Here is a 24121-nt window from a genome sequence, read left to right on the forward strand (position 1 = left end):
AAGAAGAAGTGGAGAGGCACTCACAGTCCACTTCAGCATGATTTGTGTGTCCGTCACTGCCTCCGTGTGGTCAATATGAGGGCCAATGATCAAGGGGTTGGGGAGGCGACTGGTGTATCCGGGTACTTGATAAGGTCGGGATACTGTACTGCGCCGACTCTCCCCATATGTATTAATGGCAATTACCCGGAATTTATACACCGCTCCTGTAAAGAAGAGTAAGTACGCTCAGCAGGCTGCAACACAAGCCCAGGTGGTCGTGGGTACTGGCAGGTCTTATTATACCTGGCTCTAGGCTGGAGACCTCCACAGACAGCTTAGATGGGTGAATGTTGTCTGCAGCCGTCATCCAGGGCCTCCCTGCTTTCTTATATTCCACCTTGAAGGAGGTTATTGGGGAGCCTCCATTTGCTCTTGGGATCCATGTCACAAATACAGAGCTCTCAGATGCAGTAGAGATGGTTGGACGGTCAGGGGCTTCAGGAACTATGGGAGATATGAATATAATGCAATTTAGAACAATGAATGCAGAACAAATAATAATACATTAACAACACCAGCTCCACTACTTCTGCTGTGTTGCCAACCACACTGCTGCACTGTGAAACCTACCACAATTCCACCGCTGCTGCATCACCAGCCTCATCACCATGTTTAAAAATATATAAATAAAATTTACAAATTAATACATGCATCCCCATGTAAGTCAGGGTGCGAAATAAGGGTAAGTTCAAATAGAAGATTTTGTCTCTTCCGGTATCCCATGGCAGAAATCACTGCGCTCTGCTGTGGTTTCTGCCCTGGGTTTTCATGCAGACCAGCTGTAGGGTTAGCTCCATTGAATGGAGCTAAATCACAAGCAGGCTCCCGCTGCAGCTTTGCGCCGTTACCGCTCCAAGGATGGACCTGTACATTCTTAAGGCGGTCTTGAAAACTGCATGGAAAGACCCTCGGCCCCATGACCTGTAGTATGCCCTCCCATTGAGAATAATGAGAGGTGGTTTCAGCAGAGATTTGGCCTGGTTTTCGGCACAGAATAAACGCTAAAACCCAAGCCCAAAATCCTCCGTCTGAACCTACCCTAAGACGGCAATGAAGCATTTATTAAGGCCACAAAGATGAAGGGATTGGGACTGTACAGGGTTAGTGACGGGGGAAGTGATGAATGTGGTGGTCATCTCGTCCATCACAGCAGATACTTACACAGCACAATTCCCTTGGACAAAGAGAGCAGAAATAAGCAGGAAACAAAGAGAAGAATTAGTAAGGAAAGGAGAGGGTTAATGAGGACCTGTCACCTCTCCTGACATGTCTGTTGACACGGAAAATATATTCTTATGACTATGTTGTGGCATTCCTTAAAGGGGTTATCCCATCTTAGACAATGGGGGAATATCACTAGGATATGCCCCCATTGTCTGATAGGTGCGGGTCCCACCTCTGGGACCCGCACCTACAAGGAGAACAGAGCCGGGGAAAGTTGTGGCCACCAGGCGCAGCTCCCCGCCTCTCCCATTGAAGTGAATGGGAGCGCACCGCTCCCATTCATTTCTATGGAGCCGACAGAAATAGAAATGGATGGAGGGCGGCCGCGCATGCGCAGTGCGCTCACCTCAACTTTCTCCGCTCCGTTCTCCTTGTATCAGACAATGGGAGCATATCCTAGCGATATGCCCCCATTGTCTAAGATGGGATAACCCCTTTAATTACTCCTGCTAGAAGTTATGAACAAATTACCAGCAGTTTGCAATGAAGGTCCAGATGGGCGATACTAGTTGGAGGGGTGTGTTCTTGTACAGTCAGACACTATTTAATCAGTGCTGCCAATGTCAGACTGTGCAGGTATATACACCCAACGGGTAACACCCATCTGGACTTTCATTGTAAACGGCTGGTATTTCATTCATAACTTCTAGCAGGAGTAATCTAGGAATGGCACAACATACAGTCATAAGAATAGATGTCGCAGAATTGTTATTACATGGGGAGTGCAAGTGGTTACTAAATCAGACATGTCAGGAGAGGCGACAGGTCCTCTTTAAAAACAAAACAAATATCACATCAGGAACAAAACCCCCATCTTGATTCAGTGCATTACTGTGATAAGTTTAAGGTTAACACAATTGATGAATATAATTTATTATTTCCAGAGTAGAGCCTGTTATCAGTCTGGAGAGTGGCTAAAGGGTGTATTAGACGGGCAGTATTTCCGCCGGATGATCCCTGATGAGCGTTCTTAGCTATCATCTTGCAGTGTAATACTGCCGCTGATTGCGCGATGAACAAGCAAACACTCGTTCAACGTGCAATTCAGATCTTTCAGCAAGGTGAAAGATTAGGATTTGCCGGCGACAGATTGTGCTGTCTAATAGTGATCTGCCGCCAACAAACCACTGTACAGCATGGGGACGAGCGGTGGTATAGCGAACGCTCCTCCCCGTGTTGCAAAGGAGAACTCTGCATGTAATCATCTGTGTGATCGGGGTGTCTAATATAACCTTTAGAGGGGAATACCATCTACTGATCTCTAGGGTTCCAGTGACAAAACGTAGCCGTGAACAGACGTACCACTGCTGTGTCGGAAGGAGTCCTGAACCAGCCCAAAGTTGGAGTTGAAGTTTTCCTGCAGAATGTCTTGATGACGTCTGCCAATTGGAGGGGAAGGAGCCTGTGTGTTCTTGGAAGACGAGCTCTTCTCTGCTCAAAAGAATAAAAATGTCAAGGAATCACGCTGAAAGAAGCTTGCACCAAAAGTATACATTAGCTGATATGTCTAAATGGCCAGACATTCACAATTCTACAAGTTTTTATTGGAAGCAGTCAGCGGTTAGGTGGCAGACCTCCCCCTAACAGTTTAGCCAAATTTCAATCATGCTGCTCAGATGACAGAACAGCACCTGGTGTAAAGACAGCATTTCCCAGAATACAAATTACCACAAGTTCTGCACAGCTACTGAACAAGCAGGACATGATGGGAGATTTCAGCTCTGTAGCCCACAGAATAGTGAGTGCACCAATGGAGTATAGGACAGGATGCAACTCCAGATCAGTATAGAATAAGTAGTGTAAACTATGTACACAATAACTTTAGCGTGAGTGTACTGAGTGCAGCTCTGGAGTATAGTACAGAATGTAACTTCAGATCAGTATAGAATAAGTAATGAAATGTATGTACACAGTAACATCAGCGGGAGTGTAGTGAGTGCAGCTCTGGAATATAATGCAAGCTGTATGTAACTCAGGATCAGTACGGGATAAGTAATGTATGTACATAGTGACTCCATCAGTAGAATAGAGAGTACAGCTCTGGATTATAATACAGGAGAGTAATGTAATGTATGTATACAGTGACTCCACCAGCAGAACAGTGAGTGCAGCTCTGAAGTATAATACAGGATGTAACTCAGGTTCAGTACGGGATAAGTAATATATGTACATAGTGACTCCACCAGCAGAATAGCGAATACAGATCTGGATTATAATACAGGAGAGTAATGTATGTATACAGTGACTCCACCAGCAGAACAGTGAGTGCAGCTCTGAAGTATAATACAGGATGTAACTCAGGATAAGGCTCACCTTTGCTTGTTCGGAAGGTCAGCATAGCTGGTTGCCCCTCGCCTGCTGCATTTCTGGCCACCATCAGCACCTCATATAGGCTGGAAGGTTCTAGTTCTGAGAGAGAGAACTCGTTCTCGCTGGCTGGCACCCGTATGGAATGCCAAGATCCCGCCACATTTCCCTCATCATCCAACTATGGAGGTGAAAGAGAATTTTACAATTTGCTGAATAACTATTCAGGACATCCTTCTGATGCTTAAAGTATAATGTAGAAAGGAGCTCACCTTTCGATAGCGCACAAAGTATGCATTTATTGGTAGACCGCCATCCCGTCCCGATCGCCACACCAAGAAATAGGTGTCCGGCTTGGTGGCCTGTGGTGGACTGAGGATGATGGGAGCGTCAGGTAACATGGCAACATTAACAGGCTTTTCTGTGGGGACAGCACTGGTAGGGATGGCATCTTCAGATCTTGACCCTCCTGGTGTCACCGGGAGTACCGACCGTATCGTGCTCATATCGTAGGGAACTAAACGAATAAAGTAAACAAATCAAATACATTCCACTCATTACCATATACATCACATAAGTCAATGTAAACCCTTACAACAATATGGTGGCTATTACAGATGTCACAAGGGTCGTCACCCAGTGACTGGAAATGGGAGTGAGACATGCATCAAAGCATAATTAGGCAGTCATGTCATTCAGGAATGTAGGAAAGCTGGGTGACATCAATAATGGTGGTGTTGTCACCCAGCTGTGCTAGTGCCCTGAAAGGCAAATATACTTCACATGAGCCAGGGATATAGTATTTTCTTCCTAGGCACATTTGCAATTCAGAAGTCTGCGGAATTTTGGTGACAATCTCAGTGGAAGCTGTAATGGCGGCCGTATTGGCGGTCACACTGCTGTCCTAGAGCTTGAAATGCAAATTGTGCCATGCTGGCCGTCACCCAGCTATCCCAGAGTCCTGAAAAGCAAATCTGCCCAGTGGTGCATAGAACCAGAGGATATAATATTGCCTAACTAGGCAGTTATTTTATTCAAGAGTCTAGGGAAACTGGGTGACAACCAGTAAGGGATAGGTAACTGTCGCCATATTGGTTGTCACCTAGTGTCTTATCATTTTGAAAGACAATTGTGCCTGGTGATACATAGCACATTGGCAATGTCATAATGTGGGCAACATGGATATTACTCAGCTTTCCCAGTTAAAGGAGACGGGGGTGTACACAGATCTCATAGGGCCATATAGCAAAGCATAGTAAGACCCACCTGCACCTAGTTTCCCACTGTAGATGGGTCAATCACTCCCAGGCAATGCAGACCATGCGCCCCACATTTCTGACAAATTGACTTTTTTTTTGATCAAGTGGAAAAACTTTTAATTACATACAAATTGTAAAAAAAATGTTGCCTTTAGCCTCACCCAGTTTATGTTGGAAAAAGTGGAACAGGTGCTTCAAATATATGGCGCTCATTCTGACCACCATATTTGTCATTAAATTTACACCAGAAAACTGGCAAAAATACGTTGACAAATCTCCTGCTTTTCTTCTATTACAAAGCTAGCTGGCTGCCTGCAGCCACCACTAGGGGGAGCTCAGTGAATAAGAATGATTACAGCTACCATGAATGTTGTAAAAATCTCTTTGCATTGAGCTCCCTCTAGTGGTGACTGTGTGAAAATGCAGTGTTTTCACATAGGAAAGAGAAGAGCAAGTTCCATGCGGGCACCCTCACCCTCTGGGCCCCATAGCATTCGTGTGGTCTGCCTCTACTGAGGGTACGCCACTGACAGTAGATTTCAGCTCTTTAACCCACAGAATGGTGAGTGCAGGTCCGAAGTATAGTACAGGAGATGTCTCTGAGGAACAGCTGTATACAATTTTTAGTAACTTGAGGATAACACACAGGTTTGCATTTACTGATTTTCGTGGTGTGGGCGTGTGTCTGTACAATTCTAGCTGAGCACATATCGGCTATTCATACACACGTACAAAGCGCAGTTTATTTTTCTTAGAAACCTAGTGCACACAAATAAGGCAACTGCCATGAATCACATCTGCAGACGGAAACTAGTGGTAATAGTTTCCCAGCATTGGCCGCCTGCAAGGCCGTGAAAATACCATTAGCAAACAGAGGGGCCAGTATGAGACGCTATATAAAAAGCGCCTAAAACGTTCAACTTTTCCACACTGGGTTTCAACAACCGAGGTTGCTGGAGGATCCACACATGAAGGTCTCATTGTTATGTGGCCCAACCCGTACGAATCCTGACAAGTGGGCAGCGAGATACTGAGAAATAAAGACACCAGACATACTATACAGGGCGTAATCCCCAACCTGATGCAAGACAACAGTAGGGGGCGTAATACGGTTCTAACCAAACCCCACCAGTTATATCTTCCATGGAAACTCCTTCTAGGGGGCCCGAAATGCTGTGTATGATATCTTAGGTCTGTGGTCCACTTTATGAGGCAAAGAGGCATTTAGGGTCACTCACACATCAAGGAACAAGGTCAAATATAACTTACAGTGAGGAACAGAAGTATTTGAACACCCTGCGATTTTGCAAGTTCTCCCACTTAGAAATCATGGAGGGGTCTGAAACTCACATTGTAGGTGCATTCCCACTCTGAGAGACAGAATACAAAAATTACAAAAATGATTTTTAAAGAATTTATTTGTCTTGCACTGCTGAACATAGGTATTTGAACACCTGAGAAAATCTGTGTTAATACTTGGTACAGAAGCCTTTCTTTGCAATTAGAGCTCAAACGTTTCCTGTAGTTCTTGACCAGGTTTGCACACACTGCAACAGGGATTTTGGCCCACTCCTCCACACAGATCTCCTCTAGATCTGTCAGGTTTCGGGGCTGTCGCTGAGCAACACGGAGTTTCAGCTCCCTCCAAAGATGTTCTATTGGATTTAGGTCTGGAGACTGGCTAGGCCACTCCAGAACCTTGATATGCTTCTTAGGCTACTTTCACACCCGTCGGGTGAACAGCCTGTCGGATCCGTCCTGCCGCTAGCGACCGTGTGCCACCAGAGTGCCGCTCCGTCCCCATTGACTATAATGGGGGCGAAGTTCCGATGGAGGCACGGCAGCGCACGGCGAGAGGCTGCCGGAATAAAACTACGACATGTCCGACATTTATTCCGGCAGCCTCTCGCCGTGCGCTGCCGTGCCTCCACCCCACCCCATCCCTATTATAGTCAATGGGGACAGAGTGGCAGTCCGGGTGCACATGTTCCCTAGCAGCAGGACGGATCCGACAGGCTGTTCACCCGACGGAACAGCCTGCCGGAGGTCAGTGCCGCTAGTGTGAAAGTAGCCTTACGGAGCCAGTCCTTGGTTATCCTGGCTGTGTGCTTCGGGTCGTTGTCATGTTGGAAGACCCAGCCACGACCCATCTTCAATGCTCTGACTGAGGGAAGGAGGTTGTTGCTCAAAATCTCACAATAAATGGCCCCATTGATCCTCTCCTTAATACAGCGCAGTCGCCCTGTCCCCTTCGCAGAAAAGCACCCCAAAGCATGATGTTTCCACCCCCATGCTTCACTGTAGGGATGGTGTTCTTGGGATGCAACTCATCCTTCTTTTTCCTCCAAACACGACGAGTGAAGTTTAGACCAAAAATTTCTACTTTGGTCTCATCTGACCACATGACTCTCTCATGCCTCCCATGGATCATCCAGATGGTCATTGGCAAACTTCAGACGGGCCTGGACATGTGATGACTTGAGCAGGGGAACCTTTCGTGCAATGCATGATTTGAAACCATGACAGCGTAGTGTTCTACCGACAGTGACCTTTGAAACTGTGGTCCCAGCTCTCTTCAGGTCATTGACCAGCTCCTCCCTTGTAGTTCTGTGCTGATTTCTCACCTTTCTTATCAGCGATACCTCATGAGGTGAGATCTTGCATCGAGCCCCAGTCCGAGGGAGACTGACAGTCGTCTTTAGCCTCTTCCATTTTCTACTTTCACCAAGCTGCTTGGCAATCGCCCGTAGCCCTTTCCAGTCTTGTGGAGATCCACAATTTTGTCTCTGGTGTCTTTTGACAGCTCTTTGGTCTTGCCCATGGTAGTAGTTGGCGTCTGACTGACTGTGGGGTGGACAGGGGTATTTAAAGAGCTCAGACAGGTGCTACTAAGTTAGATTAATGAGTGGAGTAGAGGTGGACTTTTTGAAGGCACAGTAACAGGTCTTTGAGAGCCAGAATTCTTGCTGTTTCTCAGGTGTTCAAATACTTATGTTCAGCAGATCAAGACAAAAAAATTATTTAAAAATCATACAATGTGATTTCCTGAATTTTTTTTGTATTCTGTCTCTCAGAGTGGGAATGCACCTACAATGTGAATTTCAGACCCCTCCATGATTTCTAAGTGGGAGAACTTGCAAATCGCAGGGTGTTCAAATACTTCTGTTCTTCACTGTAATTAGAACTAAATTATAAAACCATGATTCTAATCTTGCCATATTATTTTTTTCTCCAGTCACATTCAAAGCCAAGTACAGAACTGGATCGGTTTAAATTTACCAAAAGACTGGTGCATTGTAGGAGCCAGGATAATGCACAGAGTCAGACCTAAGCTGTCATTGCAATGCTGAGAATGTTTATCTTTTCACTTTGGATGTGATTGGAGAAGAAAATTCACTTTGGGCATCGAAAGCAACTCACCAACTGTCAAGGTGGCTTCTGCTCGTGTCCAGCCAAACTGATTTGACGCCTCACAGACATATTTCCCAGCATGCTGTACTGTGACTGCTGGGATATACAAGGAGCTGGATCCAGCCTGAGACATGATCACATGCGCGGGGTCCTGGCTGGAACTGACTGAAGTTCTGGACTGCGATGCCTTGCGAGGTTTTGGACGCAGGATCTGGGAAGGGTGACTACTAATTGCGCCATTGCTGTCAAACCAGCGGATGAAGGGTGTGGGGTGACCGGTGGCGTTGCAGGTCAGGGTCACCCAGTCTCCAATCACAACGCTCACACTTGTAGGGGGCAACACAATAGTGGGCCTGGAGCCGGATTCTGCAAGGAGTTAAGGTTTAGGGAGTCAGTGATAAGAATTACATAGGACTCAACACAGCAATTACAGTTCCTATAAGTTACCTAAAGCCCTGAATGGTAATCCCCTAAATGCAATTCAGGAATCACCCCCATGACTGATGGCAGCCGTATTGGCTGAACGGAAAACAGCGGCGATAATAGGTATCACCCAGCTCACCTCGAATCTTGAATGGTAAATCACATCCCATGTATCCCTGTATAATTTGCCATTTAAGAGTTAAATGGGTTGTCTGACTTCAGCAAATGACATCTATCATGTAGAGAAAGTTAATAGAAGGCACTCAAAGACAACTCCTTTAAGCCTTTTTACTACCATGATGATTGGCAACAGGATTCACAGAGGAAGTTAAAACGAAGAACCTCCAGACGGTCTGTAGAATTGGCCAGACCCTATGGTCGACTCTTGTTGATCCGACATTTTGTGAATTCACCACCTTCCTAAGTCATCTGTAGTTTATATTTATTTATTTTTTCTTTTACTATGCTCGTTATAAACGGAGAAAGTCCTAATTAGAGTCAAAGATCTCAGGAACTGTAGCGGTAAATATTTTGATTATTTAAGTCTAAAAGGAAATCTGGGTTCTCAAAGTCAATTTTATACAATTTGTTACTTTGTATTGAAGATCTGTTTTATGTAAGATCTGACAGCAGGTGGCGCTAGTGCATTGCTCTGTATGGAATGGACAGGCCACCGTAACAACATTACATGGAAGAATCAATCAGAACCGACAGCAAATGCTGTAAAATAAGTATCTAATTTGCAAAGGAGGGAATACTTCCTTTAGGCTACTTTCACACTAGCGTTTTTGCTGGATCGGGCAGGGTTCAGCAAAAACGCTTCCGTTACTAATAATGCAACAGTCTGCATCCGTTATGAACGGATCCGGTTGTATTATCTTTAACATTGCCAAGACGGATCCATCATAAACTCCACTGAAAGTAAATGGGGGACGTATCCGTTTTCTATTGTGGCAGAGAAAACAGATCCGTCCCCATTGACTTGCATTGGGGGTTATGACGGATCCCTCTTGCTCCGTATCCCAGGACGGAAAGCAAACTACAACATGTTGCGGTTTGCTCTCCGGTATGGGAACTCAACTAAACGGAATGGAATGCATTTTGGAGCACTCCGTTCTGTTCCGTTAATTTTTTTCCCCATTGACAATGAATGGGGACAAAACTGAAGCGTTTTTTTTCCGGTATTGAGACTCTATGACGGATCTCAATACCGGAAAACTAAAATGCTAGTGTGAAAGTAGCCTTAGAAATGGAAAATGTCACCAGGCCAAGTATGCTCACTGGACCCCACCTCCATCAGTCATTCTACCTACCTGATTGTACCCGGAGTCTTGCTGCCGTCTGTACTGCTCCTACTCCATTATCCGCCATACACTGATACATCCCGGAATCTTCCCCCATCACATTGGCAATGTGAAGTTTGCTCCCCAAAGGGCGGAGGCGTGATGAAGGAGAAACTGTCTTGGAGTTGTGCAGCCAGGTGATATTAGGAGACGGAATACCCTGTGCCTCACAAATAAAGCTGACATCGCTGCCTAGCACCACAGACTGGTCCTCAGGGGTCTGATAGATAGAGGGACGCTCTGCAAATAAAAATAAAAAATTGAAAAAAGGTTAAAAAATAAATATCATACGATAATAAAATAGTCCAGACATAATATATAGCTGAAGTGAAGGCAAGAACAACATCTTAAAGTAACAGGTCAGACTACCACAAATCTCCCCTTGTAAGTAATTCTTCCAAGACAAAGGCAGCGCATTACCACAGCAAATCACTATGAAACGCCACAGCTATTCCACGGTAATTTAGCCATTCACCATGGTGCGTGTTCCCTTTAAGACAAACTGCACAAGTCACATTTACCAAATTGCTATGAAATCCTATGTGATCTGCTTAAGAGGGAACACAGGCCCCTTCAAGTTTTGACATCTTACAGCTGCACAATGAACACTGCACTAGAGGGCGCTATAGCAGCTACTGTCAACCCACTCGCCATACAGTAGAGCCCAAGGTGGTCAAATGACAATGCTCTGTGGCCCTTATCCCCAAGAAACCAGTTCTTCCTCCTGGATGGGGCCAACCTATTTGGCCCTTTAACCTGACCTCAGATAACCAGCTAGTAGACTGGACAGGTGGCTCCGATGGGGCATATGCCCTATGTCAGTATTTTTTTGAGGTTGTCTCCTGAACTACTGTTTACACAGAACCCATTGGCATAAGTACCGGTTTTTGGCTGGACAAAAACCGTTGCTGAATCAGTTAAACTGAAAAATGCCTGAGCTAATGAATCTCATGGCTAACGATTACTCATTAATTGTTAGGACATAGGGGTCTGTGTGATGTGACATGGGATGAGGGGCAATCACCCCGAAACAGCTGTCTGAAGATGAGATGCTGGCTTATTTTATATCCGAGTCATGACTCAAGTCTATTTAAAGGGTGGAACATTGACTTATAGGATAGCTGTCTTATATTTGGTGGCATTAAAGGCAGAGCTTGTTAAGAGCTCATTTGCTTCCCTTTCTTCCCAGAATTCCAGAGGAGCATGTATGGCCTATAAGTCTCCCCACGCCGATTAAGGTGCTCTCTCCCCAAGGAGAGATAGTACCCCCCAAATGGGATATAAGGTCCCATATGATGTTCCTGCACAGGGGCCCACTACTATTTCCTGCCCCTGATGCAGCTAGTACGGTATGGTCATTCTCCATGAATGCCAGATTAGAGGTGTTGCACTTGACTGTGGAGAAAATGAATAAAAACTGGGCAAATTATGAAACTGAGGATTTTCATAAAACATAATATCCGTATATTTTCTTAAGATTTTAAAATTTTACTCTGAGCTCTGTTTTACTGCTGAAATGACTGGAACCGGGACAACGTACATAATATATTAAAAACCGTCGTGAATGTAAGAAAACAAGTCCAGTGCCAAAAGGAGCGGTGGACTGGTGCGAGCCACCACATCTGGAAGTGACACGTTCCTGCATTGTGCTGAGTTACACAACCGGAACACTCAGAGGTAACTATAGATCTGTGCCCTGAGATATGGGGGATGGCGGTAATGGATGTGATCAGGGGGTGGTATAAATCTCTGGCTTTAGCAGCTGTCTCCATGTGATTAAGGTTGGACTTTACTCTGTGGACATAATGCCAACTGGGCCCGCTGCACGCTCCATCCATCACCACGACACCTTGTCGAACATAATCGAGGGCTTGTTGTGGTGGCAACAGTAACGTGCCAGCAAGGATGTATGCTTTCTGCTGCCAGCTGCGCAGGGTCCCAATGCCAAAGTAATGAGTGTGTCTATTACATAAGCCTGGAAATAAATCCAGATACCGTAATTGCAGAGTCCAGACCTCAACGTCGAAAAACAGAAAATGAAAGGCAATGTCCAACAATATATATGTGGAATAAAGCAAAAATAAGAGAAGACTGGCTCCTACATTTTATCCCATGAGGCCACATATAGTGGGTATCAAAAGCTATTAGATACCCAATATACTCTTATAGCATACGGTGCATTTTAAAGACCTAGTGAGAAGTTGGAACCATTAGTCTATATGGTCCCTTGTACTTCCAGATTCAGGCATTCTTTCTGTAACACCATTATTGTGATTTTCTATGGGCATACTGCTCAGATATCTACCAAACCTTTCTTGGTGGCAGGTTCTCTTTGGGCATCGCACCTGTCCTCACATTTCTGACTTAGTAAATACATGTATTCAAGTTATAATAACTGAGATATCTTTTCTTAAAATTTGTTATCAATAAATTCTGGAACATCTATTCTTATGACTCTATGATGTGGCATTCCTATTATTCCTGCTAGAAGTTCTGAATCAATTGCTAGTAATTCATTCTTAACTTCTAGCTGGAATAGTAAAGTAATGTCACAACATAGACTCATAAGAATAGATGCTCCACGGACACGTCAGGAGAGGTTACAGATCCTGTTTAAGAAACATAGGACCTATAGCTGCAGTCAAGGGTTTAGTGGATGTAGTCAGCTTTACCCAGAACCTGCTACCCAAAGACTTCTCTGCTAAATAAGAGGATGCCAGTATTATAAATGGCATATGATATGCGGGAGCCCTTGTACATATTTTGCACTGGGGCCTAATAGATCTGTTCTTGAACTCCAAATTGCTTCTCATAGTCTAAGCAAATCTTGTGAGTAAAGTCAAGAGTCACAATATAAAATATTCCATATAACAAAGAAATAACAGGAGTTCTGGTTCTTACCTAGAATGGCGACTGTATAATTGACAGAAGGTGTAGCTCCCACCTGACAGGAGTAGTTACCCCCATCCAGGGCTTCCACATCCTCAATCACTAGATGGGTGTACCACAGTTTCCTCCGATCATCTGCCATAGCATTGTTTCCATCTTTATACCACTGAATGTTTAAATCGCTTGCTCCCCCACCTGCACATTCCAGAGTCACAGAATCATGTAGGTATACGGACAACTTGTGCGTGATGACCGGATGCATGACACTGGCATCTTCTTGAGGTCGATCTGTCCAGAAAGAGAACAAAGTGCTATATAAGGACAAGCGCCAACTTCACGCTAGGCCTAAAGTAGGCAGAAGGGTATAGGTCTATCCTTCCTGCCACCAGTGTATGGCACTCACCGCTTATAGACAGCTTGTAGACCGAGGGGCTTATCTTTCGCTCGTGAGTCATTGGATTATAGGCAGCACACTTATAGGGTCCGCGGTCCTCCAAAGAAACACTGAAAATTTGTAGATTTCCTGAGGGTAAGATCAGGTACTTATCTAAAAACATAAAAAAATATATAAAAGTCGTCATTATATGTATTGACAAGCAATGTCCACCCTACTTGACCCACTATGATGGTTTGGAGATATTCTTGGTTTATATGGTGCTGGTTTAGCTGTGTGGGGAGCTCCATTGGGATGAGACAAAAGCTGGGTACTGGCAGCTCCTCTAAGCCTTCATAATAGAAATGATTGAAATACTGAATGGTCTGTATTTCTATATGCAAGGGGAATACATGCCACATAGGCAACCAATAAAGCTGTAGGGAGGTCCAAGAGATGTGAGGGCCAGCATTAGTTGGCTTCGCCCAATTTTCCTAGATTCTATGTAAAGCTCCACGGTGGTCCCCCCATCCAAAATCAGGGTTGTCATTAGATGGATTTTTGGGGCCATGGCTGTAGAACAGCCTGGGTCCAGAGGAGGATTCTTTGGCACTCTGGTGGGCCAGCCTGACCCATGTGGAATGTAATGGTATGGACTAGTACTAGCATGTAGGGGGGCATCTGTCTAAGTAAATGCACAAAGTGTCCTATATAGTCACCCACCAGTCGATCGGTCCAGCCATTTCCCTTTGACTTTATAATGCATCTCAGCATGGGGGGCACTGCGGGGAGTGCTGCAGTTAATAATCACGCTGCTTCCTTCTTCAGCCACCAAGGTGACTTTTGAGGAGTTCGCAAAATCTTCCAAATCTGCAAGGCAAGATGTGAGAATGTCTTATGAAGGGGCCTATGTTGCTGGAGGGGAGGTCACTGCATTTCAGGTTCATATGCTACACTTCAGACCTCAGGACCACAATACTCACATGCCATAGACACGGTTGCGGGTGCACTTATTATAGACCCAGCACTAGAGTTCATTATGCACTGATACCGTCCAACATACTGGGGAGTAAGAGCTGGGATGGTCAGGTGCCCAGAATGAATGACCACATCCTGGCTTTGTCGTCTGTCCAACAACTTTTCATTAAATAACCATGAAATGTGTAGCTGTGGTGACTCTGCAGAACATAATAATGTCACCACACTCCCCGGCTTCTGGACAGTGGAAAGGGGTTCAGACAGAAAGCGAAGAGTCACATCTAAGAAGAAGGAAGAATCACAGTTATTTTGTTGTGATGATACTGGGAAAATCAATACGACCTGTAGATGGCGTAGCTCATGCATTTACCGAAAATCTAAGAATAGTCTTATAATAGCGGGGTTTATCCAGGAGTTTAAGAAATGGCGCTAAGAGCAGGAAAAAAATAAAAAAGCAACTATTAGCTGTTATATCCTCGGCCACTCCAGAGCCCCCACTACAGTGGTCCCCACTGGTCTTTAGTTTCCTGCAGCGGTGACATTCTGCAGCTCCAGGTGAGTGTGGCAGCCAATCACTGCTGGCCTCAGTGGTCTTTTTCTGTACATGCAAGAATCACCACTGAGGCCAGTGTCTGGCTGCAGCGATCACATGGATGTATGACACAGACACGTCATTACTGCAGGAAAATGAAGACTGGCAAGGACGACTAGAGAGGCAGAGGTGAGTACGTTTATTTTTTTAATAACATATTGGGTAATAGTTGTTTGTTTCCTTTAATACATTTTTTTGCTCGTAGCTTTAAACATGAAAGTAACTGGGTACATATATCCCTCTACTGATCCTGAGTTACATTCTGTATTATACTTCAGAGTCACTGTGTGAATACATTACATTACTTATCCTGAGTTACATGCTGTATTAGGCTACTTTGACAGTCGTGTATGGTGCGGATCCATCATGGATCTGCACAGACGGATCCGTTCAGATAATACAACCGCATGCATCCGTTTAGAACGGATCCGTTTGTATTATCTTTAACATAGCGAAAACGGATCAGTCTTGAACACCATTGAAAGTCAATGGAGGACGGATCCGTTTTCTATTGTGCCAGATTGTGTCAGTGAAAATGGATCTTGAATTACAGCTTGTGTTATACCCCAGAGCTGCATTCACAATCCTTCTAGTTGCAACTGAAAAATGTCAGCAAGAATAGGACCAGATAGTTTTTCCTACAGAAGATGACTATACAGTAACTGTGGCTGTTCACCAGTATACTCCTAAAAACTAGGATGTCTGACGGGTCACGTGACTGCTGCCCAGCACAGGACCAACTAAATATTGAGATTATCAGTGGCCACACCAGGTCTATCCCATCTAAAGACTGGTTTACGCTGGCACCACGCAACAATGATTTTGCTACTGAGAGAAAATGAGCGCACCGATTCCAAATATGAACTCGGAATTTGCCTGACACGTCTAAATTTTAACCCCTTAAGGACCCTGGGATTTTCCATTTTTGCGTTTTCGTTTTTCACTCCCCGCCTTCCCATAGTCCTAACTTTTTTATTTTTCCATTCACATAGCCTTATGAGGGCTTATTTTTTGCGGGACAAGTTGTACTTTCTAATGGCACCATTTACAATTGCATACCATGTAGTAGGAAGCGGGGAAAAAATTCCAAATGGGGTAGAATTGGGAAAAAAAAATTACACTGTACACTATGCGGTAAAATTGACCTGTTGTTATCTTCATTCTCCAGGTCAGTACGGTTACAACGATACCACACTTGCATAATTTTTCTTGCGTTTTAATACTGAAAAAAATTTAAAACCTTTGAGGAAAAATTTTTTTTTTAGTTTATAACCATATTCCGACCCCTATAACTTTTTTGTACTTATGTGTACGGGACTGTTCTTTTCATTGATACCAATTTGAAGTGTGTGCGACTTTTTGATCACTTTTAAAAAAAAATATTGGGTAGTTGAAGTGCCAAAAAATGGCAAATTGGCTGTTTTTATTTTTTCCCCGTTACGCCATTTGCCATATGCCATTAATATTGTTATATTTTAATAGTATGCCCATGATGTTTATTTTTTTATTGTTTAAGTATTTTTATTTTAACAAAAGGGGGGTGATTTGAATTTTTTTTTTTTTTTTTTTTTTTATATTTGCAAAAACTTTTTTTTAACTCACCTTGGGTGACAATAACTGGCAATCATTAGATTGCCTATTGTGTTCATTGAGGAGATGCAAAGGTATTTACCCTGTAAAACTTTGAAAAAGTATGTAAAGACGACCAGGTTGCCGCCTTGCACACCTGGAGATCCGAAGCCCCGTGATGCATCGCCCAAGAGGCTCCCACTGCCCGAGCCGAATGAGCAGTCACCCGGAAGGGTGGGGCCCGGTCCTTAACGCGGTATGCTTCCACAATAGCCAAACGAATCCATCTGGAAATGGAAGTCTTTGACGCTGCCAGCCCTCGTCTCGGCCCCTCTGGAATCACGAACAAGGAATCCGTCCACCTGAAAGATGCCATCTGGGACAGATAGATACGCACTGCACGGACCAGATCCAGAGTATGGAGCAACTGTTCTCGAGGATGAGACGGGTCCGGACAAAATAAAGGAAGAATAATCATTTAGATGGAATGTCGACACCACCTTTGGCAAGAAGGACTGCACAGGGCAAAGGACCACCTTATCCTGATGGAGGATCAGGAAGGGCGACTGACATGACAGAGCCGCGAGTTCCGACACTCTACGGATAGATGTATTTGCAACTAAAAAAGCCACCTTATAAGACAGGAAGCGCAGCGACACCTGCTGCAAAGGCTCAAACGGAGAAGATTGAAGAGCGTTGGGCACTAGATTAAGATCCCAAGGATCCAATGGACGGAAGGGGGGGGGGGGGGGCTGGGCGCAGCATGCACCACCCCCTGCAGAAAAGTCCAAACCTCCGAAAGCGAAGCTAAATTTAGCTTAAAAAGAATGGAGAGAGCCGACACTTGCCCTTGAGAGCCAGCCCCAAGTCCATGCCCGACTGCAGGAAAGCCAAAAGTCGCGGCAAATAAAAACTAACGGGAGACCGCCGTCTCCGCTCGCACCAACTAAAGTAGGACTTCCAAGTCCGGTGGTCGATTCTGGAAGACGACTGCTTCCTGGCACAAATCATAGTCTGGACCACTGCATCCGAAAAACACTGAGCCTTCAGTACGGTGGCTTCAACAGCCATGCCGTTAAATGTAGCGACCCTAAATTCAGGTGGAAGATCGGCCCCTGCGACAGCAAGTCCTCCCGAAAAGGAAGACGCCAAGGTTCTTTGGCGAGAAGTGCGACTAGGGATGCGTGCCACACCCCGCGCGGCCGATCTGGGGCCACGAGAATAACGGGCAGTCCCTCGGACCTGATCTTCCGGAGAAGACGCGGAATGAGAGGAAGAGGCGGGAACACGTAAGGAAACGTGAACCGACTCCATGGAATCACCAGCGCGTCGAAGTCCTCGACCTTGTTGTTGAAGCGTGAGGACATGAGATCCACATCCGTCCGACCCCACCTCTCGCAGATTTCCCAAAAGACCTGCGGGTGAAGAGCCCACTCGCCAGGATCGAGACGCTCCCGGTTGAGAAAGTCCGCAATCCAGTTGTCTACGCCTGGAATGTGAACTGCCGATAGCGCCGGAACCCGTTTCTCCACCCAGCTGAAAATCAGCGCCGTCTCCTCCATGACGTATGATGTATGCCACCGCCGTGGAGTTGTCGGACTGCACCCGCACCGGACAACACCTGAGATGGTCAGCCTAGTGTTGCAGAGAGCCGAATCATCCTCAACTCCAGAACATTGATTGGAAGGGAGCGCTCCTCACGTGACCATACCCCCTGGACCAAGAGATTTTCCAACACTCCCCCCAACCCCTGAGGCTTGCGTCTATTGTTAACACCCTCCAACAGAGAGGGAGAAACGAACGCCCCGATGTCAACATCGGAGAGGCCATCCAACATCTGAGGGCCTGGCGCACTGGGGCAAGGAGATGCATTGGCCAATCCAAGGAGTCTGGGGAGCGTTCCCAGCTGGACAGAATGGCTTGCTGAAGCGCTCTGGTATGGAACTGAGCATAGGGAACTGCTTCGAAGGCAGAAACCATGTGCCCCAGAGCCCGCATGCAGCGACGAATGGGAACCGGAGCTGGCTACAACAATGAGCGAATCTGAAGATGGAGAGCGGCCTGACAAGTGTCCAGTGTCACCAGGATGTCGTCTAAGTAAGGGATCGCAACGATCCCCCTGGCATGGAGCAGGGCCATGACTGCCACCAGAACCTTCGTAAAGGCCCTAGGAGCCGTGGCCAGGCCGAACGGGAGGACTACAAATTGATAGTGAAATGGACCCACTGCGAACCTCTGATTACTGACGCATATGGGCACGTGAAGACAAGCATCCTTGATGTCTATCGAGGACAGGTACTCCCCCGGTTCCATGGACGCAATGATCGACCTCAGTGACTCCATCTGGAATCTGCGGACGCAAAGGAAACAGTTGAGCGCCTTGAGGTCTAGAACGGGACGGACCATCCCCTCTTTTTTGGGAACCTCAAAGAGATTGGAGTAAAACCCCTGAAAAAGGTCTTGCGCTGGAACCGGAACAATCACACCTTGCTGCAGCAGTGTGTGAATTGCCAGAAAAAAATAATCTGCGGCTGCAGGTGAGGCCGGAGGAGACGACCGAAAGAAACGGGATGGAGGGGAGGATTTGAAATCCAGCTTGTAGCCCTGTGCACTGACCTCCCTCACCCCCGTATCTGAGACGTGAGCCAGCCAAGCATGCCGAAACACATGAAGCCACCCGCCCAACCAAACGGAGGGCGCCGGGAGCCGCCCGTCATTCAGCGGAGCTCTTAGGGTTAAAGGATGTGGAGCCCTGTTGACGGGAATGCCAGGAAGGCCGCGGCTTTAAGGAAGGCTTGCGCTTCTGGCCTGCGGCCGACTTATCGGACGCTCCCTTGGGGCCGGAAAAACTCTGAAACGGACGAAAAAAAGGCTTCCGCTTTTTTGCCTTATTAGACCGCCCCCTGTTGTGAGGTGAATGGGTGCTCTTACCAATTATAGCGTCCAAAATGATCTCATCCAGGCACTTACTGAAAGGTCTGCTACCGGTAAATGGGAGGGTCCGCTTTGAAGCATTATCTGCCACCCAGCATGAGAGCCATAGGGTACGGCGAATAGCTACCAACAGGGCTGACGAGCGAGCCATAAACCTGGCTACACCAAGAATGCTTCACAAATATATGCACTGGCATGCGAGAGCAGCAGGGCCACATCTACAAGTCCTCCGAGGGGACTCCCGACTCAAGACCCTGACGTAAGTTATTTGCCCACTCCCCTATAGCCTTGCTCACCCATATAGAGGCAAACACCGGCTGCACCGCTGTGCCCATTGCTTCAAAGGCAGATTTTGCAAATGCTTCCAGCTTCTTATCTTTGATATCAGAAAAAGAAGCTCGATCCGCCATTGGCAAGGTAGTATGTTTAGCCAAGCGGGAAACTGGCGGGTCCACTATAGGTGGAGCCGACCATTTCTTAGTCAAATCTTCTGGAAAAATATAAAGGACGTTAAATCATTTTGGCAACATAAAACGTCTATCTGGAAATCAAACTCCTGGTGGTTGGGTAAACACTTGTATGAACGACGGGACCTTCTAAAGGAAAAACCTGAGCTGGCAGATGACGGTGCGGGATCTTCAACCTGCAACGTCTCAATAACTGCTGTAATTAAATTGTCCACCATGGAGGATAGTTTGGGCGACAACATCCTCATCTGACCCTCTCTCCTCGGAACATGCCTCTTCAGCTGAGGACATGTCTGAGTGAGACTCTCTAGCAGGAGGAGGAGAGGCCGAGGACACGGGAGACAGAGAACCCCTTTTGGGGGAGGAAGTTCTGGCCCGTTTTGTGGGGCGGCTGCGATGGGCACGAGCCCCATGATGCCCAGAGTCAGACCGGTCAGAGGACTGCCTTGCCAACGAACGCTCCAATATATCCACAATAGCTTTGTTGGTATTGGAGACATCCTCTACCACCCTAGACAGGGAACGCGCCTATTCCGGTTCTTCCGTAGGTTGGGCAGTGGGAAGCAATGGGTCCAGAGCCGAGCCGATTGATTGCTGCGCAGCAAACGTAAAGCAGAGGGAGTCTGACTGAGGGGATGGAAATTTTGCGCGACATGATGCGCAGGCAAAATGACGCACCAATGGGACTGCCTGATTCGTGGCCTGGAGCCTGGGTTCAGACATAATGACACCCCTGTCACCCCAATGGGGCAAATGGGAAGGTTAGGCACTGCCAGAATGAACAAACAACACTTACCCAGCCTGTGTCCCTCCAAACGCCAGTCAGACCCTCATTTCCCGCCCCCGGGAAATCCAGAAGTGGGTGGAGCCCACTCACCCATTGCTCTGCCGCTGATGTGGGGGCGGGGTGAACACAATCCCCGCCCCCAAAAAAATGCTGCCGCCTTTAGCGCCTGTCCATCCTCCCAGGCCACGCCCCTCTCTCAGGACACACCCCCTACGCCGGTGTCCCCGGCCATCACAGGGAAGCTTACAGTCGCAGGCCGCACAGAAACCGGGGCCTTGAATAATAATGGACCCGGCTGCCCTAGAACCAAGCCGATGCGCCGACATAGGAAACGGTGCTTCATCAAGACAACCCTGCCCCCATCCTCTCCCGATGCGCTCCAGAGAACGCCGTCAGCCCGGGAAGCCGCAGCAGACGCGCGGCGTGTACAAAGAAAGCAGCCACCCCCTTGCTGCAGCAGCGTCCCAGGTATGTTAACCCTTAAAGGAGATTGCTGCCCAAGTTTACACGTGGGGAGAAGGGAATACTGGCCGGGGTCCTGGAGGGAGTCCTGGAGGGGGGCACTGAGAGGGGCACTGGAGGTGGTACTGAGGGGGTTACTGGAGGGAGGGTGGAGGGGAGCACTGCACCTGTCCGACGTCTTCCTCCCCCCTGACTCCAACCGTATCACCACCTTTGGTGTGCGGCCCCTTGGTGAGGGACGCTACACCGGAACATAGGGGGACTTTCGCTGGGGCGGTCGTGGTGATGCGCTTGCTGGCGGGAGACAGAGGTTTTTTACAGGGACCTCTGGTCCTCCTTTTCTTCTAGAGAGCGGCAACGAGCAGGGGGTTTAGGTGACCCCCTGGTCTCCTGGGTGGAAGTGCAGGCAGTTTTACCCGGACTGCCTGAAGCTTACCACTAGAAAAAAAGAGAGACAAAATTAGTAAATCAGTAGACCTGGAACGCAGGAAGGTCTGCCTCCTACAGACACTAAGCTAAAACTGATTAGCTTGGTCCCTGCAGGAAAGGTATAGCTGAAGAGGGAGGAGCTTACACTTTGTGCTTAGTGTCCGCCTCCTAGCGGCAACAGCTATTCCCATGGTCAATGCCTGTGTCCCCCAATGAGACGGATGAGAAATATGGCCGTTCACAAACGCAAAAGCAGATGCCTGAAGCACTTTTAACAGTACTGGGCCTTGCTCAAGTAAGACTTTTAAACTGAAAAACTGGACTTTTTGTTATTCCATTACATTTTGATATACTGTTTACTACGCAAACTTTGATGTAGATCAGGTAATTGTTGGAGTAAAACTCGTTCTGTTCAAAATTATTCAATGCTTTCCAAGTGCTTAATTCATTTAGGCATACTTATGCAAAATTTTGTGACGTGTTACAACAATTCTGACTTCGGATTTGTAATCCGCACACTCGATTTAGTATAGGACAAATGATTTTTACCCAGTAGCAGACGAAAAGTTTTTTATTGTTGCGTGGTGTAATTGCCTATGGTTCAGCAGAGGGTAGAGCGGCATTTACATGCAACAACCATTCCCCCTGCCCTGTATGGTTGCTCGTTCATTGGGCATTCTTGCAAACACACATCCCAGATAACTGCTCCGCTCCTTGGCCCAGTGTAAAAAGGTTTTAAAAGGATTGTCCAGGATTTTACTATTAATGACACATCAATCTATTATCGGCGGGAGTCCAACACCCTGCATATCTGCCAGTCGGCTGTTTTGGGGAAGCTTTGTCTATTGTGTAGTGACCAGATCTCGTTATGCATACATTTCAATGGGAATAGGGCTACAGTACCCAGCTCCGACCACTAAACAGCAGATTGAGCTTTGTAGTTTCGGCACACACTTCCGGAACCGGAATTACTGGCGAACAGCTGATCGGTATATGGGTGCGGGGTGTCAGACCCTCACTGATCAGATACTGATGGACTGTCCTCAGGATAGGACATCAATAAAAAATCATGGACAAGAGCTTTCAACATTATGACAAACTATTAATGTACCTGAATCAGCCCTTGTGGACAGAAGTGAGAGACAAAGCAGCAGATGCCACAGTCCAAGATGCATAGCGCCGGGTCACACCGATGCACAGGGCAAATGTCTGGGAGAGCAGGGAGAAGCCAGTACAGTCTAGAAAGAAAAAACAGAAAAGATAAGAGTGGGGCACCCTTAGGGTGCAGGCAGACAATACCATACTAGTACCCCACCTATATGCACATAATTATGGACAGGGGTACGTGCTCCTTGTTTGCCCTGGTCTCTTTCCCGTGATCCTGGGGTTAATTTCCCGCACTCCTATTGTAGAACCCATGGGGAGGGGATCCTGGCAACGGCTCTTACCACTGATTAACATAAGCCGCAAATGGAAGCACTCCACAAAATAAGCTTCTCCATCAGTACTACACCCAGAAAAACCCCAAGGCCTCATGCACATGAACATTGTTTGGGTCCACATGTGAGCCACATTTTTCTGCGGCTTGGATGTGGACCCATTCACTTCAATGGTGCCGCAAAAGATGCAGATAGCACTCCGTATGCTGTCCGTATCCGTACCTCTATTCCGCTGTCCTGGAAAAAAATAATAATTATGTCCTATTCTTGTCCGTATCACACACAAGGATAGGACTGGTCTATTGAGGGCCAGGCATTTCATTCCGCAAAATGCAGAACTCACACAGCCGGTATCCGTGTTTTGCAGAACCACGATTGGTGGACTGCAAAACACGGTACTTCTGTGGGCATAAGGCCTAAGGGCGAGTTCACTTCACTGCTAGATCCGCTACCAGAGCAGAACAACAAAAATAAAGGATTACTACCTTCAGTTTCTGTTCAGGAACCTCTTTCTTTTTTTTACTGGACAAAAAAAAAGTCTTGAATGTAGGACGTTTCAGCCCAGTCTTTTTGACAGAATCTCCAAGCGTACCATTAGAGGACTCTTACACCCCGAGATGCCTCAGTAACTCCCGCATCAGAATGATGCCACATTCAAACTCCCCACAGATTAGAGTTTAATATGCGGAAACACCTCGTAGAATCGTGTATTACACCCGGCATAAATGGACGGATGTGACCCTTTCTGACTGGGGCAACGCTGTTACCATTCCAGGAGCAGCAGCTGGGTGGAGGCAGCAGCTGTCCGGGGTTTATTTTACATTCCGTTGGTTCAAGGGCAAGAGCCATCCATAGTGCGAAGAGGAGAACATGGTAAAGAGCAGGAGGGCAGGGACTGGTGCCAGGGTATATACCATGATGTACATACCAGTACATTAATGGCCAGCATTATTATATACTGAAACTTCCTTGCATTTTTAACATCTCCAGAGGCAGAAACCCTGGTCCTGTTGGAAAGCAGTCTAGTACAGTGCAAGAGACAGAGATCTGTGCTATACAAAGCTTCCAGAGGATTGTCTAGAATGGATACAATGTAGCTGCTGGGCAGTTGTGTGAAAAAGACCAAGTCAGAACAGGTTTTCAGCCTCTAGATATAAACAGGAATGCTGCAAGCAGCAAGCAGAGATCTTAAA

General features: G+C 46.6%; 1 protein-coding gene across 5 annotated transcripts in view; it reads right to left on the reverse strand.

Moving 5' to 3' along the window:
• Positions 1-24121, reverse strand: part of CDON (cell adhesion associated, oncogene regulated) — a 123453-nt gene that overhangs the window by 11045 nt on the left and 88287 nt on the right. For all 5 annotated transcript variants that reach the window (XM_040431097.1, XM_040431098.1, XM_040431094.1 and 2 more), the window contains 12 exons: positions 22601-22727; positions 14255-14530; positions 13995-14141; positions 13302-13445; positions 12911-13186; positions 9980-10249; positions 8253-8609; positions 3846-4090; positions 3580-3754; positions 2569-2697; positions 286-486; positions 25-206 (listed from right to left, as the gene is read on the reverse strand). In XM_040431097.1, the coding sequence (XP_040287031.1) occupies positions 25-206; positions 286-486; positions 2569-2697; positions 3580-3754; positions 3846-4090; positions 8253-8609; positions 9980-10249; positions 12911-13186; positions 13302-13445; positions 13995-14141; positions 14255-14530; positions 22601-22664 (2466 nt within the window). In that variant the 5' untranslated portion in view covers positions 22665-22727. The remainder of the gene's footprint in view (positions 1-24; positions 207-285; positions 487-2568; positions 2698-3579; positions 3755-3845; positions 4091-8252; positions 8610-9979; positions 10250-12910; positions 13187-13301; positions 13446-13994; positions 14142-14254; positions 14531-22600; positions 22728-24121) is intronic.

The sequence above is a fragment of the Bufo bufo genome, chromosome 1 (genome assembly GCF_905171765.1).
Source record: "Bufo bufo chromosome 1, aBufBuf1.1, whole genome shotgun sequence".
NCBI lineage: Eukaryota > Metazoa > Chordata > Amphibia > Anura > Bufonidae > Bufo > Bufo bufo.